The sequence below is a fragment of the Apium graveolens genome, chromosome 6 (genome assembly GCF_009905375.1).
Source record: "Apium graveolens cultivar Ventura chromosome 6, ASM990537v1, whole genome shotgun sequence".
NCBI lineage: Eukaryota > Viridiplantae > Streptophyta > Magnoliopsida > Apiales > Apiaceae > Apium > Apium graveolens.
The window spans coordinates 11235356-11258057 of NC_133652.1; the positions used below are offsets into that span (position 1 = coordinate 11235356).

The following is a 22702-nucleotide window of genomic DNA, read 5'->3' on the forward strand; positions in this document are numbered from 1 at the left end:
GCACCGACAACGACGATGAACATTTTTCAATTGCTCCATAGTTTACAACTCAAGAAATCAATGTCCCGTCAGGTAATTGTTCAAACGTTAATCCACTTGACGATGACTTATTTGAAGGTCAAAATTTTACAGACAAGAAAACTATAATAAGTACTATAAAATAATTCACCTGAAAAATTCAAGAAATTATCATGTAATAAAAAGTGATACAACACAATATGAGGAAAAATGTGTTGTGAAAATTGTCTATGGGAAATTCAGGTTATGAAATCAAAGTGATCTGTTTTTTTGTAACCACTAAATTACCTTAAAAACATAACTGTATTTTGGGAACAATTCAAATAAATTATAAGTAAGTTACATCCAGAATAATTGCAGATGTAATTAAATATGAAGTAAGTATAACACAGGTAGATATGTCAACAACGTGGGTCATATATATTTCCTGAAAAGTAGGTAGCATTATTATAGTGTTTAAGTATGTGCGCAAAGATTATTGTAAAAATATTTACTTATATATTTTTCTTTTACCTTTATCGAGAGGAATTGTTTGTCGAATTTTTTTGTCAAATTCTTTGGTTCAAAGCATCCTTCCACTATAATCGTCAAAAAACAACATTCAACTCCATTGACTTTTGAACCTTTTCTTTTTATATTTTTACACTTGAATTCTATTTTTTTAATCTTTTGACATAATAAAATAATTTCTTAATTAATAAAATTAAAAAGTATTAGCTAAAATAATTTTGGACCATAGGCCAAAAATCAACCTTTACCGCGATAACTTGGAATCAATTTTTTAAAAATATTTACCACCCCAAATGTGAAATGTTTAGTTTAAGAATATTATATCCTTCGAATATAATAAGTGTAACAGACTTATAATCCAAAAGTTTGGTCAACAAAATAATTTCAACCGTTGTTCTAATATAATAAAAAACAGTCGGTTCAGATTATATCTATTTAAAATAGATATATTTTTAATACAATCATAAACAGAAAACAATTACTGAAACACAAATTACGATACAATATCCTAATAAAAATATGATTAGAAATCTAAGCACTTATAAATATAAAAAATTATATTGTTATCCTAATATTCAAAAACCAAAATATAATATAATGATACAATAGTAGATTGAATATAATTTGATATTTTATAATATATATTTGTAAATTAATTTCTCATCCGTATATTTTTAAATATATGCATATTTGTTACAAGATATTACAAAAAATAGTAAAAAATAAAAATAATATTGCAACAGTGCCATAAATAACCAAAAAATTAAAAAAATTAAAAAAACAATATTACAACACATTAAACAAATTTAAAAAATCAAAAAGTAAAACTTAAAAAGTCGTGTATCACACAATATAAACTAGAAAACTGGCGTGATGAATATTTTCACACAAATCACGTGAGTTTAAAACATTTTATAATATTAAATTTTAAAAATAAATATGTTAATAAAATAAGATTATATACATAAAAATATCCTATATTACACTTATTTTTTTGAACCTCAGTAATTCATCATAACGGCCCGCAATTTTATCAGGTATGCAATAAAATCAAGTTAGTATCCAGTAGAATTCCAACAGTGCGGTAAGGTATCCATTAATTTTCCAACCCCGTAAATGACGTCCATCAAAATCATCATCTAAATTTATAAAATTCGGTAAACAGATGTCGATGGGCTCATGGGCCAAAGCAGAGAATCTGAAAAATAAGATAAAAAGTACTTATAAATGACTATGCATATTAAAGAGCTATCAGGGTGTATTAATTCGTTCATGTTCAGATATATTATTCATTCAAAAATTTGAATCAATCAGGTATATTTATTCAGATTTAACAAATGACCCCCAGGTATTGTGGGCTTAATCTTTTTTTATAGTACGATGATTTATCATAAAATCTCTCTTCTGTAAACCCTAGAGGCGCTTTCTCCCCTTTTTGTTACTCTTTTATTTTTGGTGTTTTGATAACTGAGAGAGAGAGAGTCAGAGAGAGAGAGCGAGAGAGAGAGAGAGAGAAAACTGGCTAGCTTCCTCGAGGGAGAAATTAAGAAAACCCCATGTCAAGAATTCACAATTCGATGATCTAAAAACACATACAATTACTGTCTAGATAGAGAGGTACAAACAAAGAAACTGAGACATATGTGTATATGTGTGTATCTCTATGTATCTATATCTTGTTTTTCTTGGTCTCTTTGTTTGATCTCCTTTCTTTGTTCTATCAGGGTGTACATTTGCTTTTGACCCCCAGGTGTTCGACGCAATGTCTGAAAGAGAGAAAATTACTAATTTCAGTTTTCATGTGTCAAGTAAACAATGAAGAAAATGCTCCAGTAATTTTCCATCTTTGGATTAGATTAATATTGTTGTCAAGAATGGTGGTCAGAGTTTATTGGGATGGGAATCTGATGGTGGTGGTGGTGAAATTGATAAACAAGAGGAGTACACCGGAACTGTGGAGTTTGATTTTGTCGATTTTCACGAAAGTGTTGAGAGTTTGCAAGTGCGTATTTTGGGAGACTGAATTTCAGTTTACATCTTCTTTACAACCGGGTTCCTCGTCTGATGGATCACTGTGAGGTTCTTATCTGCATTTATATTTTGCAATATTCTTATTTGGGCAAAAATCATGTTGTTATGACAAAATCGTATATGCTATTAGATAGTAGAAGTTTATTAGAAATAATGCTGAGATGAACTTGGCATAGACACTTTTAATTTTAACCTAGCTAGGAATGCATTCCGGGAGATAAGTACCTTGGGGCAAATCCAACAAGATCCAAAGATCCAAATTTGGGGTAGATTACCCCAAATTCTATTCCAACAGTGATCCAAATGGTGATCCAAATTTGATCAGTTTTCACTGATCCAAATCTGGATCACTTGGTTTAATATAAAATAATGGTTTTGTTATTTGTAGTTTATGAGATTTTAAATTGATTTTTGATTGTTTAATTATATAATTAATAACTTAATATAATTAATAGCTAACAAAATTTATTTTAATAATAAAATTTAAAATAATGAGAAAACATATTTTCATTAAAATTTAAAAGTAAAAAATAAAGAGTCACATATTGCACATTAATTGAGCATTTTTGAGAAAAATATACTAATTCGGAACATTAGTGTGTATCAATAATATTTTTTATGTTAATTATTGCAATAAATGTGTTTTTCGTGAATTAAGTGCACAATTTTAATATTTTTATGTGTATTAATTTTTTTTGATTTAATTAATTTATGAAATGTTATATAAATTGTTAATAATGATTAAATGATAAATTTAAGATAAAATTGCTTAATATGAAATTTATATATTATTATGTGTAAAAAGTAATTTGGATCAAATATTTGGATCACATTGTTGGAGTTGATCAGAAATTTGGATTAGTAATTGGATCAGTTGGTGATTCAAATTTGGATTTTTGGATCACAGCTGTTGGAGATGGCCTCGGTATACAATAACATTTGCCAAACACAACACGTGATTATACCATAAGTAACATCAAAGACCCCTGTCAAAAAAAAGTAACATCAAAGACCATCCTTGCAGCAATGGTGTACTTGTCGTCAATATTGACACAGTTATTAAACAACAATTGTGTAGTTATTGACAGTTTGACACGATTATTAAGGATATTAACATTCAACTGGACACCCTATTAACAGGTAAGCCAAACCTTTTAAAACAATGAAAAGTATGTGTTGAGAAGGCGGATTAGTCTCGAGGCGTTGTCGAGTCGGACAACTACAGTTTATTTTATGTATTTTTTTCTTTCTTTTTTTAACTGTCATTTTACTTTGGCAACTCCCTAGTTTCTTGTTATCAAATACAACTCAACCAGAAATCAATAGTGCAAACCTTTCTACATTTGAACAGTTTTTAACCCCACCTTCCCCGGCGCGCGCGGCATTTTGCATGTTGACGTAATACAAATGATTTCTCATTAGTCATGAATCTTTTGAGTACTTTTTTCTTGAAAATCAAGTTGTTTCCCTTCCTCATCTTGGGATTAGTTGTGTCATGTGTGGAATGCTATTTGTTTCGTCAAGATAAGGCTGGCTGATAGCATAACCAGTCTCAACAATGAGGAATAGCATATTCAGAGATGAACATCAGAGGATGTATCTACTTACCAAAGCAAGGTTATGCGCAGAAAGTGACAGTATAGGTAAATATATAGAGTCCAGTTTCATAGTCACATGTGGAAATGATTTTGAATCAAGGTAATTATTTATATTATGCAATCTTTACAGATTGAATAATGGTTAAGATTTTAAAAATATAACTTACTTTATGTTGAAAATCAACCCACTAAAAAAATAGCAAAAAGTGACCAGCATCTCTTTGATTGTGCATCCTGCCCACCAATGACATAAGATAATAAGATGTTTCGGCTTTAAATTTGTTGGCTACCCATTTAGATACGAAATTCAATCTCTTATAAATATACTAATAAGAAATCTATATATATTATAAATGAGCTCCAAATAGTGCATTATAAGTGCCATACATCCTGCATGTGATGTTGACCAATATTGAAGCATTTTATTAAATAGTTGAGTTAAATTAACAATTCTTATAATCTAATTATTTTGATTTAAATTATGATCAGAATGATGCCTCTACGGTACCTATCTCCTACAAAACCAAGTTTTCATGTAATATCCAAAAACCTTCACGAGTCATTACCTAAGTTTAAGATCGATTGTGTGATAGCTCCTAATCCTTCCCCATCATAAATGAATGCCTCACTCACAACTAAGAAACTATCCCTTTATAACAGAACTCCAATAATCTTATAATGTGGTTTCACAATATTCCAACTTTGTAGAATTTAGACCATAATAAATTCTCCAAACAATTTTAAAATAATCAAAATAGTTAACACATATGCATATGTGATCGAGATGAAGTTTAGAGAAAAAAAACTAGTTTGAAGACATATTTGAATGTCTTCAATGCTTGAGTTCTTTTCGTGACTATTCTTATAATGTATTACCCAAACGCAAATTAGGTATGATGATCCTTTGTATATCTCTATAAAATAGTCAATTCAATATTTTCAATGTAGAAACAATAATTTTTTGGAAAAAAAATTGTATCCGACTTTTTGGCTCTCTGTCCTGGTTGTTCCGTTCGGATTTTGATAGCTAGAGCACCTAAATTAAAGATTTTTCCATAAGAATTTTGTGGGCTGTTGAAACGTCTGAATTGGCCTTCCGAAAAGTCTAAACCGTAAAGACTGTGCAAGATTTCTAGAAAATTTCCTCTTAAAGGTGCAAATCTGCAATCCTTCTTTAATCAGATGATTCCTGCAAGTAAATATTATAACTTATCAATTAAAAATCCAAACTAATACAAATTAACTTTTATATTGTGACAAAATTCATAATAAACATATGCATATCATACACTTCAAAAATCATGAAACAAGTATGCAAAAATAAAGACATGTATTGTAAAAGATAAACAAGGGTTTTATATCAGAGCGAGGTGATAATCTAGGAGTGTAGAGTGCGTGTCTCCATTTTTGTGTTACATTCAGTTGAGTTGTATATTTTTATGTTTGTTAATGTGTTTTAACAACGTCAATGTGAAAACGATTATAAACAACTTAGCAAATTGGTATCAAGGCTAGGGCTGAGGAAGAACTCATTGGTTAAGTGTTAGCGACGAAGTGAATTGGTTTCTTGCAGATAGTTTGATGTCGTATTAGTGTTTCTCATAGTGTTTTCAAGAGGAGCTGTGATGTATGACTCGAGTCATCTGGGTAACCCTATGGGCCTTACTGAGGGCCATATCTTGGTGTGTAAGATGAGAGCCATAGCGCTGGCAAATCGTAGTTGAGGCAAGAATATTTAGAGTCCAAATAAAAGCCCAAATTCAAAACTAAATTTCGGCCCAAGTTTGTAATACATCATAGCAAAAAGGAAAACCCTAACTCAAGATTGGGTTTCAATCTTGTCTTGTCATTCCATCTTCTAGCCTCTTTCCGCCGCTTTTCGCTGTGTTCAGCCTCTTGCTTCATCTTCCTCGTTATTTCAAGTAAGTTATTAACAAATATAGTGATTATCTCCATAACTCAATTAATTAGTTATGTCCTTTTTCTTTTAACGTTATAAACATAAATGCAATTAGCATATATTCAATGTACCCGGTATATGTATGATTTACTTGGTGTCTATCTGATATGTGTATCATATATTAATTTAACCATCGTTACATATACCTAATGACAATATTATTTCTGATATTGCATCCAATTAATCCACACTTAGATCTGGACATTTTGATGTTTTTGTTGAGTTTTAAAATTTGATTTCTTCTTATATAGATTCATTTATGATATTGTATATATATTGGGGTTGATGAGTTATAAGTTTATGTCAAGTTTGCTAGGGTCTCGTTTAATTTCAACAGTGGTAGATGGAATGCTTATGTCTGTTTATATCTCAGATAAAATGGTAAGTTGTTGAATTTGAGGTACAATTTATTATCATCGTAGATGTGGCAAATTATAAACTTCTATAAACCAAGTTTACTTTCTTTATGGAATCTGCTTTAGTTTGATTTTTTAATATAAATATTCTGATTTTGGGGCTCTAGATCCTTTTAATAGCCTGATCAATTTGGTTCAGCAGATCATCAGTAAACACTCATATTTTGGATTTGCTCAATTACATGACATCGTACATTTCCACTTTCCACTTCTCCAAAGCCTAAAATGATTTAGTGGAAGCATCGAAGCTGCTTATCACTTTATATGGTTTACGATGTATATAATATTAGTATCACCCATATTGATGGGATTGTGATCCATAGACCATTAGAGACTTGCAAGGAAAAAGGAAATCCCTGAAAGCAAAGCAGGAAAAGTAAAGCGAACACTAGTCTTTATCATAGTAAATCAAAGATTAAAGTTCTGTGTAAGTATCATAAATTAAAGACAAAATGTGAACATGTGATAGATTAGCACATTTCATAGTATCTCTGCATTTTGAAAAATGAATAAATAATAATGTGATATAAAAAACGTATAGTAATTGAGGTGGACCGAACTTTAATCTTTTTATGTAGTTTTTGGTTTCGAATCCGTGAAGGCACTCCTTTTTTATGGTTTTTTTTTATAATTCTGTCTCAATGTTTCTAAAGTGCTCATTGTTCTCCGTGGCTTTTAAACTGGTCAAGGGTTAGAAAATGATCATGTGGAAATGTTATTACTTAAGTTAAATTGTTTCTCTTGATATAAGACACATGTAAGTGGCAAGTATTAATATATAAACATTTATATAAGTTCATACAACCCCATCCCCCTCCCCCCCTTTCTTATTTGCAAATTGTTCACTTAATTGTGACTGGGTTAATGGAAAATGGGAGAAGCTGCTGTAGAATGTTTGCCTTATGCCCTTTGTGTAGATATACAGTGCTTATTAACAGAACACCTTATTTTAATGCGGAAAGGTTTAAGTGTTTTAGAAATAGAATTAGTAATAAGTCATCAAGTACAATTTGTAAACTAGTGGTTAGCACAAATACGGTTGATGGTTGAATGTTGATGTTTCTTTATCTGTTTGGCCTGTTCCTGTCGTAACATATTTTACATCAAGTAGGATACATGGAGATGGAGGAAGCAGGGGGGGGGGATTATTTAAATTACTTTTTTATAGGGTAATCGTTGGGAAATTGGTTAACAAACAAGCAACATTGACCGCCTTTTATGTTACTGTGGAGCACAATAAAAGCTTGACATTTTCCCTTGCAAATTTAACTCAAACCGCACCCACTATGCTATCTAAAATTGAAAACAAATATCATTTGAATTGTAGTAATTACCAAGTTATTCCATCCTATTCCTTTGTTTTTTGTATCTAGAGTTTAGACTAAATACTTAAGATGCTTACTCGGAAGTCTGCATTATATTGTTACAGGTTAACTAAATAGCTAAGATGCTCACTAGGCAGTCTGCAAATTCAAACAGACTGGAGACGATGGCTGAAGAATTACAGTCCAAGTCTGAGAATTCTCCTGCTTCCTCAGGTATAAACATATCACTTAATTACATAATAGTAACTATCCACAAATTCCGTACAACCTTGAATAATGGTACTAAAAGAAGGATAATACTGGGGTTCATGTTGAAGAGATTGTTGACAGTGAATTTGTGTCTTGCAGGGGAACATTGGTCTGCTAAAAAAAATAATGCTGAGAAAGTAAACAATCGTTCTGGGAAAAAAAGGGGAAGGCCAAAGAAACGTATATGTTTGGCGAATGATCTCCTACCACCATTTACACACACGTGCACACATATATACATATATGTATAGAATTTGAAGATATTCTTTGTTAAGAGTATGTTGAACTAATTATCTGTAGGTGAGAGAAGCACAGGAGCGAACGTGGATATGAATGATTCCCGTGTAGGGGATGAAATACCAAAAATTGGTGATTGTCACCCCTCTGGTAAGGACCTTATACTGCCCCCACTTTCATGTCGTAAGCAACCTAGAAATGGAGTGAAAAAACACAATGGTATGCTGAGAAAAACAGAAAAGACCCCTATGCTTGAGGGCCAGGAAGATGTAACACAATATCAAGGTATGCCCTGGAACTTGGTTTATATCAGATACATGCAAGTTAAAATTTATCCTGAAAGTGCAGGGCCATTCTTTGAAAGTAAATTTCTTGTGTGCTTCTTAATTGCTGAAAGATGCCGAGGAAAAATCTGTAACTACTAATAGAGTAATAATCTTGTTTTGTGGAAATCAAATTACTCGCAATTCATTTCGTGATTTAATGCAATAAGCTTTAACTTTCCATGCACCGGCAAGTTGTATTAATAAACATGGAAAATATATGCTTCATAGGTTTTCTTTTGTGGTGGTCAAACATTTGAAGATAAGAAATGATTAACTTGCTTTATAGATATCTAGTTTAGATAAATGTGTTCTCTTCGGAAATTTCTTAGCCGTCTTCTCCAAGAATTTGGTTTTATATATGTGTCCAGCTCGATGACATGTTAGGTAATGGGGAGTTTTCGTTTGGCGAACCTAATTATTTGAAACTCGGCATGTACTTCTGAAATTTGTATTTTCATCTTTAACTATCTGTAATTTTCAGCTGTGAAAGTTCTACTAATGGCTAGCGATATTAAATTGGTTATATAAAGTATTGTTATTGTTTTCAGGAACTTTGTCCGTTGACAAACAAGATGGTAATGGAACTCCACCTGACCATGGGAATACCATGAGGTCTTCTGATCTTCCGAATACGGATGGTCCTAGTAAGCTGACTATCTGAACTCCAGTTCTGATAATAATCTGATATGGTAGCTTATTATTTATGTTACTGTTATATGATCCAGGAGATATTCCTGATCTGAATCAGTGTGCTGAGTTAAATGATGAAGGTGGAGAAGTTGGAACAGCTGCGATTGTGAGCACTGATTCTATGAAGAATGAGGATGGTGGAGATGTTGGAACAGCTGCCCTTGTGAGAACCGATTCTACGGAGAATGAGGAGGATATTCCATTTGTTAAGCGTTCTACCTTATGGGAAAGTATCTGTTCCGGTAAAGCCTATATGAAGATGAAACGTAAGCCGCACTTCCAGCCTTTAGAAGAACAGGAAGAAGTACTCCGCGAGGGATCTGCAATTGGTCTTGTTGTAAGTTTTAATAATCTCGTGGAGAGCGCTTCAAAACTGCAGCCCTCTTCTGACATCTCTGCAATTGAAAGTATATTGAAAACTCTGGATACGTTCAAACCTCACGGGTTTGATGTTGATAAAGTTGAAGAAGCTCTGACCCAGCTGAAGTTGAAGAAGGAAAAGCTCGAGGACCTCCAAAAAGACTGCATGGAAAAGGAAAGTAAGATATCAAAAATTGTTGAAGAAGGCAAGCTTGGTGATGAGGAAATCAGCCAACTCCGCCAGAAGCTTAGTGAGGCTGAACTGAAGAAGGAGAATAGGGAAAAGACCTCTTCGGCATTGCAATCAGAGCTAGCTGCGGATGCAGAGAACATGCAGAGTATTAATGCCGAATATGAAAAAATTGTTAGTTCCATTTTGTAAATGATTATTTTTGTGTAATGCATATGCACATTAAAATTGATTTTAGGTGAATTTTTGTTGCCCGTTTAGCACAGATGACTTGTTCAGGGTTATGAGAGAGGCTAAATCAAATTGTTCTTTCTTTTTTTTGATAAAAGGTAGATAAATTTTCTATCCATCTTCTTTAAATCTTCATAAATATTTTAGATAAACATGCAATGCAAGCATAATGAGCATGGCCCAGTGATCTATACATATTACTCCATTTGTCCTAAAAAAACGTTTCTCATTTATATTGGACACGTTTGTCAATGTACATTTTTAATTGTTAATATCTTTAATTTCGTAATTTCGTAGTAGTATTAAATATAAAAATTTCACTGTATTAATGTATTTATAAATAAAAATCCAACAAGATCACTCATGACTATATTTACTTTTATAAATTAGATATAAATTAGTAGTCAACTTACGCTGAACAGTGTAAAAAATCAAAATGGAAAACGACGGGGAGAGACTAATATTTCTGAAATATAGATGCAAGGACAGGTGCATCAGCCACTACAGTAACAGTGACCCTGGCTGGCTGCAGAAGCAGCCGCATCCCTCCCTCTGCTGTGCACCACACACAAGATGACACCTTGTCTTTTCTCGGTCCAACTGGGCCCCACACTACCCCAGCTTCCGTGGTGTGTAGGTTCTACTCCCTTCTCTTCTCAGTTTAGTATCAGATAATCTTAGCTATCGGTGGTGCGATTTTTTCTCAAATCGTAAATTAACTCGTCTTTGTGGTTAGATCAAATTTTCAAACCGCACACGTATTATGTAATTTCAGAAAATCACATAAATCACATCATGAAAATATGGCGCGGTTTGTGCAGTTCATTTATTAAAAAAATTATTATTTACACATAAAGATAATAAAAATTTAGCTAATATGGGGCTAAAAAAATTTGCTTTCGGTTAAAAATAAAAAAATATCACTAATTGTAATATTTAAGTCAGCATTTATATAACACAAAACTAAAGTAATTAAAAATTGAATCTATAGTATATAAATATTTATATATATATATTATAAATAAATAAATATATGAAATTGCAGTACGGCGTAATTGAACTGCAATATTAAAATGTCAAATCATAAATTATACCGCATTATACGGTTTATTAAAAATTCAAAATATAACTGTACCACAAAAAATTAAACTCACATTTTATGGTGCTGTATGAAACAATTCGGACGATTTTTGTGATTTACGTGTTTTCATAGTCACCCCTAGGATATCTTCACTTGGACCAACTACTAATGCATTTTGTGTACCAAAAAATTGGAGTATCTACGATTATTTCCTATGTCCTAAACTCTAATGCCACGTACATGTTTGATACTCACTCTTTCTCTCTTCCATTTGTTTACACTTTATCCCTTCCATTTATTTATATTTAAAAAAAATCAAAAATAATAAATAATAAATTTTTTATTATTTTTAAAATAACTACATCCACTCTTTTTTTAATATACCCACTTTATACCTATAATATTAATCGATCTCACTATTTTACTTATTTTTTTAACTTTTCTCAACTATTTTATCATTTTTTTTAAACTACATGATCAACCCAAATGTAAGAAGAGATTATGTTTTTTCTTTTGTAGCACGAGTAGGAGTCGAGTTAGATATGACAATCAGTGCAAAATCTTGGACCACAAAAGAGGACACTGTCATACTTTAAAAACAGCCTCCTCTTATTCAGCTGACACCCACTTCAATTCAATCCCCCCATGTCCTTGTCCTTCTTCTTGGTCAACTTTTTCATCACCACACACCTCTTGTTTGGTTTTTCATTTATGATTTTTACTTGTAATGATCTGATCGATACCAGTCATATTCGTTTGTGTCTGTAATCGCAATCGTTGGCTCGGTTGCGTCGATGAAATCCGTTTATTCGTACAAGTTTCCGAGTACCCGTATTCAACATCAAAATGCTCGGCCAAACTCGGTTCGGTTGCGAGTAGCCGAGCACTCTGTTAAATTTGTTTGATTCAGTTCACATCCGATTTTCGAATAACATATGTTGTTTTCTTAAACACTAAATATATACATCAGAAATCTTATTGCACATAACTATATTATTGACAATACAGGATTATCTTTAAGTTGTGATTTTGCATCTTCGCAAGACATAAGTGGAATACTAAAGTCTTAAGGTTGCAACTTTTATTCATGGTAATGAAATCTAATTACAAACAAGCTTATTGCATTACTAGCAATCAAGAACTACTTGATTAAGACCAAAACCAAAAGGTTTGTTCATCAACAGAAGTACCCAAGTTGCAATTGTCTGCTGTCAAGTCGTCGTAAGACTCGATTTTAAGCTTTGGGAGACATGAGGCTGGCAAAATCCTGCATGATTCATCATCATCTTCATCTTGGGAGAAATCGGATAAATCTGGTTCTAAAACTCGAGAAGAATCTACAGGCTCGAATAAGGATACATGGTTTGCATCAGCGCTATGTGGACTCTCTGAATCGACAACATCGCTCTTGGCTGAATTTGCATCCTCCTGCTTAATTGTCATCACATTTGCACTGATTAAGTGAGAAATTGGACTTGAATATGGTACTTGTGTTGGTTCTGGACCGACTGAACTCGTATTATGCAGCTCAAGCTTCTTCTCCACAATAGGTGTTTTTTGTCTGAGTGATTCAACCTAGTTGAAGTAAAAGATAAGACTTATTATTAAATCCAACAATGCCACACTTTCTGCTTTACACTATATTCAGAAAACTAACTAATTACCATGTTAGACAACTAAACTGCAAGTTTCCAAGTAATGATTAAGTCGCAAAACATAATTAGACTCAAATCTTTAAAGTAATAGTAACTACCTCAAGCCTCAATTTCTCATTATCTTTAGAAAGGCTATCATATTCAACCTTAAGCTCATCATAGCTTTCTTTCAAGGAATCGTAATCCTTTTCAAGCTGTTTGGTTTTAAACCGGGCTCGTCGGTTCTGAAACCATATAGCAACCTGCCTAGGCTGCAAACCAAGATCCTTTGCAAGTTGAAGTTTTCTATCAGGTTCAAGCTTGTTTTCTATCTCAAAGCTCTTCTCAAGAAACTTAACCTGATCAATTGTGAGTCTCCGCTTCTTTTCGGGCTGATGAAAGCAAGGATCATAGTCATCATTTCCACTCTCTTCTTTTTCCATAGGAGGTGTTAATCCCCCAAGTCCAGCATTTTCATGTGGGGAATTATGAAATTTAACCATATTTGTAGAGCCAGAAGCAGAGTCCCCTGCACCAAGATCACTTACATCTATAAACAAATAGTACTTCTACTAATGAAAGCATAAAGCAGATAATTAAGCTATAGTAAAATTTTCCTCTCAAGTATAGCAGAAGAATTTAACAATTAGAATCAAATTAACTTCAGGATCAGGATGCAATCTTCTTGGTATAAAAAGTGAAAGCTTTACCTCAAAAACAGCTGGTAAAGGTACTACAAGTACTCTAGCTTATGGACATGTAAATACAAATTCATCCTACTTAATAAAGTTGAGTAGGTTTTTGTTATGCAAGAACTCATACACAGAGTGTAATAAAGAACTGGTGCAGTGTGTGTGTGTGTGTGGAGAGAGAGAGAGAGAGAGAGAGACAGAGAGCGAGAGAGAGAGAGAGAGCGAGAGAGAGAGCGCGAGAGAGAGAGAGCGCGCGCGCGAGAGAGAGAGAGAGAGAGAGAGAGAGAGAGAGAGAGAGAGAGAGAGAGAGAGAGAGACCTTGAAAAGAAGGAGAAGACTTGGAAATCCAGAAGGAATCAAGAAACTGAGAAGCAGAAGAAGGTGGTAGCATTTCAGTGGGAAGCAAAGCATCACTATCATCATCATAAACTTTATCAATCTCCATGCCTTTTCTTTTAAAATCCCACAAGCTTAAATTTAAATCTTGTTTATTGTTCTTGGGTGAACAAGAAATGGAGGAGAGATGGGAAAGAGTAGTACTAGTTGTTGAGTTGAGGGACTAGACTAGTGTAGTCAATAGTGTCTGTGTGAAGAAGCTAGAAGCTAGTAGGACTAAACATCAAAGGGGCATGTGAAAGATGTAAGAATAGGAATAGGTGTTGCCTCAAGCCCATAACTCACAAGCAGAAAATAAAAGAGAGTGACAAAACACACACACCCGGATCGTTAGATTATTCTCTCTGCGAACAGGAGTTACCTTGTTGGGATTTTAAGTACTTTCTTTTTTACGGTGTAATTTATGAAATATGAAAATTTAAAACCTTTAACAAATTATTTATAGCATTTTTAATAGCCTCTTTATTCTAACTCTTAACAAAAAATTTGGAGAGTGAGAATAAAATCGTTGCTCCAAAAGATTCTTAATTGCTCTTTATATCACTAAAAGCATCTTCTCTCTTCGCAATTATTATATTATATATTTTTAACTCCACTGTCTTTCTCTCACCATTTATTTTTGTTATTTTGTGAATTCAAAATATTTTTAATAATAAAATATAGATTAAGTAGTTAATTTAAAGAGTATTGTTGGAGATGAGTATATATTAAATTACTAAGAATTAATAATTTATATTATTTTTAAAAAATTAGCTAGGAGTTTTAGATATTTTTGAAATTTGTATAAAATTTACATTTTCATTTCTCAAAGTTAAGAATAACAATCTAAATTAAGAGGTGCCGACTCTTTGGCGACTTGATATCATTTAATTTGTTCAGTTTACTGCCTAATAATCGTTTAATTCTTAAAAATTAAATTATTTTATGATTCATAATTGTTCAATCCTAAAATCTCCTATATTATATATACATTTTAAAATAATAAAAATTTTATTCCTTAAATCTTACTTTTAGAAATTGGTAAATAAATACAGAAGGAAAAGGATGAAAAATTCGAGCCGCAAACGAAACAAGTTGATCGTGTGCAACTCGAATTCGACTCGATAAGGGCTCGATTCTTCAAAACTCGAGCTCGAACTCAAATGTATTATTTGAATTTAACGAGTTCGAGCTGACTTTTAGCATGTGCGGTTTGAGATCGTATGGAACTCGGCTCGTTAAACTCGAAAAAAATATAAATATATTTCAAGTTGGTCTAAGTGGGTTTCAACCATTTTTTTTAAATTAAATGTGATTGTTCGTTAAGAACTCGAGTTCTGCTCAACCCGTTTTTGTTCGATAAAAATTTGGGCGCGGTTCGATTCGTTAACAAGTCCGAGCTTGAAAACAATTTTTGTTCGATAACTCAATTCCGGTTAGTTAAGAAAAAAAGTTAAATTTAAGCAATTAAAAATAAAATTCGACTCGGCTCTATTCGTTTACGGGCATGATACAGTCAAAGTTATCAAAACAGGTCCTATCAAGGGTCACTGTCAAAGGGGAAACGTTTATTTCCCTCCACGCCCCTGCCTTCTTTTTTACTCTCTGAAACTCTCAGCTATGCTCTGAATTCTGATATACATTTTGCCTTTTCCTGCATTTCTTCCCAAACATTTCATTCATGCACGTCCCTCGTCACTTTCCACAGCAGTTGTTCCAGTCCATGGTTTTTTTATCTTAATACAGTATGAGTTATTACTGTCCGAAAATATTTGAATAAAAATTTATTTGTATTTATTTTATTTGATTTGTTACTTATATATTTTGAATTTTTGTAACTCTTATATTAATTTCATGATTTTAATTTGATCATTAATTTTGATGTAATTTTGTAAATTACAAGTTTATTTCCCTATAAAAAGAGGCCTTGCCTCATTAGTTTGACACACACAAAAAATCATAAAAATATCATTTTCTTACATTTCTCCTAGTACTCTAGGTTCTTGTTTATGTGAGATAGAAAGGGTTGTTTGATAGGTTCGTAGAAGTCAGGTCATCAAGTATTTGAGACTACCTTTGTTCGTTGTATTATGGTAAACGGAAGTCACACCACTTTCAAGCACATACGGAAGGGGCTCATCTGTTTTAATGATAGCGTGGTGCTCACGTGACTCGAACAATTTTTTCGGTATTTTGTCCTTGTATTCTTAATTTCAGGTAAATTCTATATCATACTCCCTACAATTAGTGTTGGTGAATTTCGACCAAATTTAGAGAAAATTTAGGTCTGAGTTATTAGTGTCAGTGAATTTCGGCCAAGCTCAACATTTTTTTGATAAATAGAACGGTTGTAGTAAAACTGACACGAGCAGACAAAGCTAAATTTCGCCCAAACCAAGTCTGGATTATTTTTGTTTAAATTGTTAGAATGATGCTTTTGAAAAAGGAGGTATTTTAGTTAAGAGAAATAAAAGAGATGTAATGTTTTAGGTGATCATGTCATTATATATCCTTAATAGCGTGGTCATATTGTCCTCAACGTGATCATGTCATTACTCTTTGCGTGTCTCGTTACACCCTAGTTGTACACTGAAAATCCATTGACATGAGACTCGTTCACTTTAAACGAATTTGATCTCGAGTTATCATCTGCGATAACAATTACACCGACTTATTGCTTTATATCAAAATTGTGAAAATCACGAAATTTTCAAACTTCTCAAATTATATGTTAAATTTTGAAAATCGCGAGAATTTAAATTTTAGGAATGGTTAATCAAATTAAGTTGTCTCCACTAATGTGTGTAGGACCGTCCAATGTTATTTGAGATAGTTCATTAGTTATCAATTACGTGAGTGAACATTATGTGATTGACATTGTTAATGTGAAATATAATAATACTTTATTTTTTTATGATATTGATGTGGATGCATGTCAGTTGCTAATGGGCATATCACATCAATTTGATTTGAATATATGTCTTAAAAGCATAGAAAAAATATTTGAATTCATGAATAATAATGGAATATATGTTTGGTATCCGTTGGAAGATAATAGTATCCCGTTGAAAGATAAGACTATCTTGAAGTCCCCAAATAAAAGTGCATTATCTCTTGGTATAATATTTCAGTTTTATGTTGTCGGTTCCAAATTCCTGCTCTCAAAAGTTTGTCATGATTGGCTTGGGTTGGTTTTTGTGATATCTTTATACATTAGAGTTTTTGGGAGGATGCAATGAAGTACAAAGTGTTCGACAAGAACTTTGCTATTAAAAGTACCATCATGAAGTCGATATAATTGTTATTCTATATGAGAGCAAGTCGATGTAATTGTTATTCTTTAAAAATTCGTGGTCATTTTTTTTGAAGTGCTTGAGTTTAATGTATGATGATTTTTGGTACATATTAATGGTGCAATGAATGCGAGAAAAGTAAATGTATGATTATACGGTCATATTGATGACTGCATGATCACGCTACTGAAAATGTATGATGACATGATCATGCTGGTGGAGTGCTCGATCATGTCAAATTAGGATTTTTTATCAGAAGCTTTTCTGGACGATGGGCAGAATGTGCACTATCATGTTAAAATACTATCTGATCACACGTTGTTTTTAATTATTATTTTTTTTTTACTATTATTTATTTTTAATTAGAATTTGTTTTGTTGCATTTTAGGGTTTTCTATTCATGTATAAACAATATTCTGATATAGCATATAAATAATATTTTATTAAAATTAAAACCCTAAGAGTTTTCTCTTACCGTTCCTGTGGATTTAAGAAACACTTGTGAATTTGAGATTTACCTTGCGGATTCAATGTGATTTAAGGATTTCTCCTGGAACAGTATTTGCGAGAATTAAGTGTTTGCTTAGTGTCGAATATTATTATAAAATGACATTCAATATTGCGGATTTTTTTATAATTGTATTGTATAATCTATTTCAATTTCAGGGGACTAGTTCACTACATAGCCCAGTCTAAATTGATCTTAAACTGTTCCTTGTGAAGCTGTGGTCCAGGTTAATATCACCAACATCCATTCGTTTTATCAGTGAAGCTGTTGCAGTTGGGCTAGCCCAGTGAAGTTTTGGGCCATAATTCAATTGTGTAAAAATCACCACATTATCTAAACATTCTCTTCCTCACTTAACTATTCACACAATTATTGTCTAGATAAATTAACAATTTGGATTTGAAGAATTTGTTAATTATACCTGCCTACAATTTTTTTAATTTGCTAAACCTTTCTCTTACAACATTTATCACGCGTGAAGTTAAAAAAAATGTTCAAAAAATCAAAATATACCCGAAAAACTGACAATCATTTTGTATTCTCTCCGAGGCTTAAAATATATTTACCGTTTTTTCAATATATTAAACAATTCATTAATCATAAGTTATACGATATTTATAAATTAATTTAAATTTAACAAAATATATTTACCGCATAAATTGCCTGAAATTACGTGACAGAATACAATGTCGGTGTCCGGATAGCCTTACACTCTTACAGGATTTGTGACACGAAATAAATGAATTTATTCGTATTTTCAAAGAAAAAAAAGATGAATTTATTCGAAGCCTCTCAAACGCTTTATGTGACCACAAGTATTTATAGATCAAGCTGGGCTTAGATCCAAGAATAATAAAATGTTCGGCCTTTATTGCATCAATTAATTAAAGTACTCTCTACCTTTAATACACACTTATTGTATGAACAGAATGGATCGAATGTTGAAATTTTAATAAATATTGGGCATGTTTATCATAACTTATAAGCCCGTAAATATTTATTTCGGACTACTTGTCGACCCAACTTAAAAGTAAAATTTACAATTTATAAGTTGATAAGTTAAATGTTGGTAACGACGTATTTTTTTTCAACTTATTTTGATTTTTCACTTTTTTATTAATTTTAATTTTTAAATATATATTTTTAAATGTTAAATTAATTTAAAAGTAATGAATTAAGATTCATATTTAAAAATTATATATTTTAGTTTATTTAAGTTAAAAAAATTATGACTTATAAGTAAAATTAACCAAATACTTACATAACTTATAAGTATTCATTTAATTATCATTTTTAAGTCACTTATTAATTTTAAGTTATAATTTATTTATTTTAAGATTTTCTAAACGGGCACATTATAGTGTCTGACTTGCTTTATTCATGTAAAAAATATTTATACACTTCTTATCTGCAGGAAATTTTAAAAATTTTAATTTATTATCGTACATTAGCCTTTTTAATGTTTATGTGTATTATATTCTCAATTCATATTTAATGCGTTAATTATATGCGGTTATTGCGGTATAAAGATTTTTAGCGGAATTTTAATTTTTAGGAATATAAATTTTAGCGGTAGCATTGATGTGATTTACTAGTACGTATTTAATTCATTTTTTATAAAGTCATTTTTTTCATGATATTTATTACATTACTCCATTAATCTATCTTTCGATGATTAATTCCATCAAACCATAAAGCCATAATTTATTTCATGATCGATTCCATTGATAATCTTTAATCAGAAACGTTAAATACGTGCCCTCGTGACTTTCTATTGTATTCATCCCCTTTTTTTAATATTCCCTCCATCACATTTTAGTTGTCACAATTGAATTTGTGTCGGTCAAATTTACTTAAGTTTGACCGAAGTTTATTAATAATTTATAATTGGACAAAATAAAAAAAATTATATCACCGGAAAGTAGATTTAATCTACTTTAATATATAATTTTCAGTTTTTTAAAATAATATAAGAGTAATGTTTAATTTTTTGTCAAAAAATAATTAATTTAACTTCTATAAAAAGAAATGTGACAACTAAAATGAGATGGAATAATTGTTAGTGATCTTGTATTGAAAAATTGGTAGGTAAAATGTTGAACCTTGGAAAGGTTACTCTGTAGGTGAAATTTAAAATGTGGGTAAAATGCCGGGTAAAGCTTTTAACAAAGTGCTCGGTACTTAACGCGGGGCATAGTGGAGAGAATTAGTGATGTAATTATTTTAAAAATTATAAAAAATTTAATATTTTTGAAAATTTTTGAAATGTAAACAATTGGAAGGAACATAAAAAAAAAAAAGTGTAAACAAATTGGATAGATAGAGGGAGTAATTTATTATTTTTCCTTTAATTTTTCTATTACTGTTTTGATAAATTCGGAGTTATTTTAAAATAGCCCCAAATTTGTAAAATGGTCAATTTCATAAATGAATTATGGATTCTAATTTCTAAATTATATTGTACGGTGACTCGGTGAGTAAGCTAAAGATATTTGGCCAAATTTTGTCTACTTTTGCACTTTAATGTCCAGGGTTTAGAATTTGAAGTATGTTGGCCATAACATTGCTTATATTGCTTAAGAATGTAAGGAGTGATCATTTTTTAAGATAAAATAATAAAATGACCCTTAACCACATTTATGTTTCAGGAAAAATGACCCTTAACAACATTGAAGAACAAAAATAATATCCGACTAATATGTTATAAAATACAAACTCTAGTCATCAAAGCATCAAAATTAATAAAAAATTTGTCACAATTTTTTAAATTATTATAATTTATTAAGTCACATAACTCACGAGCAATTACAATTCTACTAAAAGACTTTAATCTGTAATCCTAATGGTGAAAAGATTAAAGACTTTCCAAAACTTTTAAATGAGAGCGCGTGAAAAGACTTTCCAAGGCAAACCAATAGAATCTGAGTTCCACTAGTAAAAAAAGAAGGGAAAAGAATCTAAGTCCCACTGACATAAATAATAAAGTGGACAAGGATAAAGTCCTTTGTAAATTCATAAATTTCTTGTAACATAAAAGTTTGAAATGGAATTTCAAACCTCTATTTGATGTGCTATCTCCGTCCTATTAGATTTTTTACGTACCTTTTTTCAAGTTTTTAAAATTACTATAAAGTATAATTTTATAGGTATAAATATTATATTTTTATTTTAAAAAATTATTTAAAATTATTTAAAAAATTATATTTACAGAAGTATTAAAATATGTGTCTCGTCTCAATATAAATAAACTGGTGGGACGGAAGTACTATAATATAATAAGAAATTAGATATGTGGGGACAGCAATATCAAGAAATCACTGTATTTCCTTTTTGTTGTAACTAGCAATTCTTTTCGAATTTGACTGTCTATGGCCTTCTTAAACTAGAGCACATGGCTCAACTCTCAAGTGATAACTATTTATTTTTTATTATTTTAAATATCAATTCAATTTTAGCTTTATTCCTAAATTTATTTAAACGGATACTCATTTCAGGGGACACATAATTCAACAGACGTTAAAATGTTGAAACCAATTCATAACTCCTAGCCTAATTAACAAAACGTTCACTTTTATTCGTTTCAAATTAGTGAATTTTGATGGTATGCGACTTAACTTTATTAGTAAAATAGCAATATAAATTATATTTTTCTTATTTAAAATTTTCATCTTTAAAGAACACATAATTAATAAAACATCCCAGCAAGTAAACATTCAAATTAATCGCAAATGATCAATCTTTAATAACGTGACAATTTATTTTGGTTGAAACAAAGAAATATTGGATACAAATTAATAAAAGTCTTCAACGTTATTTTTAGAATAAATTAAAACATAATTGATTGATATGCATGATAAATTGATAATTTAAATTGGACTAAATTTAGCAGCAATATAATTTGTGATTTATAAAATAAAATAATGTCACATTATATAATTATAAATTTAAAGCTAATATATATATATATATATATACTATTATAAGCGAAACATGGTTTCGTTTGGTCGGTTAACACCTTCCTAAAACGTATGTTAACACCTTCAAAAATAAAATTTAAACAAATATAATTTAGTTAAAAAAGTTAAATCATGTATCTGATATAATTACCAACTCTATGAATTATTATCCAACAAATATTATTTAGGTAAAAAAGTTAAATCATGTATCTGATATAACTTCCAACTCTATGAATTATTATCCGACTTGATTTTTAATCGCACTCAACATAATTTAGTTAAAAAAGTTAAATCATGTATCTCATATAACTACCAACTCTATGAATTATTATCCAACAAATATTATTTAGTTAAAAAAGTTAAATCATGTATCTCATATAACTTCCAACTCTATCAATTATTATTCAACTTGATTTGTAATCGCACTCAACTTATTTCTTATCTCTTTTGTAGGGAAACTTAAGATTTTACCTATCTAAATTTTGAATCATTCAATAATATAATACAAACAAAATAATATGTAAATATTTGAACTTCATTACTCTTAATAATAAATAAATATTGTATTTTATAAAATAATAAAATTATAAATGTATAATTAGTCCGTGCATCGCACGTGTTATAGGATATTATATGTATAGGGGGCTACTCCAATAGAAACCAATTTAGAATAGAAACTAGAAACCAAATATCTTTTTAAAAAAAAAAACTAATTCAAAATATAACACATATAGTATACAAATCGATCGTTGAGAGATGTAGAAAAATATAGTGAAACCGGATTTTAAAAAAAACTTACGGTTTGACGAGAAAAATCAAATTAAAAACGGAGGGGAAAAACTGAAATTGGGTGTGTGAAGCAGAGTAGTTGATTGAATGAGGTGATTTAGGGGGACCATTAGATTATGTAGATCTAATGAATTAGATTGGTTCCTAATTTCTATTTTAGTTTTAGTTTATATTTGATCATTCCCCTGTATATATATATGGAACTACACTAATAGAAGTCAATTTTAGAATAA

General features: G+C 30.8%; 2 protein-coding genes across 3 annotated transcripts; one reads left to right on the forward strand and one right to left on the reverse strand.

The window, feature by feature from the left end:
• Positions 1–1947: 1947 nt before the first annotated feature.
• LOC141663818 (uncharacterized) lies at positions 1948–10194 on the forward strand. 2 transcript variants are annotated; one of them, XM_074469647.1, is made up of 7 exons: positions 1948–2145; positions 2253–2607; positions 7963–8071; positions 8207–8287; positions 8408–8629; positions 9219–9314; positions 9396–10194. In XM_074469647.1, exons 3-7 carry the CDS (start codon positions 7981–7983, stop codon positions 10100–10102), a joined length of 1197 nt encoding a protein of 398 aa, XP_074325748.1. In that variant the 5' UTR covers positions 1948–2145; positions 2253–2607; positions 7963–7980; the 3' UTR covers positions 10103–10194. The 2 variants fall into 2 exon arrangements, with proteins under 2 accessions (XP_074325748.1, XP_074325749.1); XM_074469648.1 differs by having other exon boundaries at positions 2253–2602.
• Positions 10195–12281: 2087 nt separating this feature from the next.
• Positions 12282–14287, reverse strand: LOC141663819 (uncharacterized). Its single transcript, XM_074469649.1, has 3 exons — positions 13867–14287; positions 12976–13385; positions 12282–12797 (listed from the first exon to the last, which is right to left on the reverse strand). The coding sequence occupies exons 1-3, from the start codon at positions 13991–13993 to the stop codon at positions 12372–12374; spliced, it is 963 nt and encodes a 320-aa protein (XP_074325750.1). The 5' UTR covers positions 13994–14287; the 3' UTR covers positions 12282–12371.
• Positions 14288–22702: the final 8415 nt, after the last annotated feature.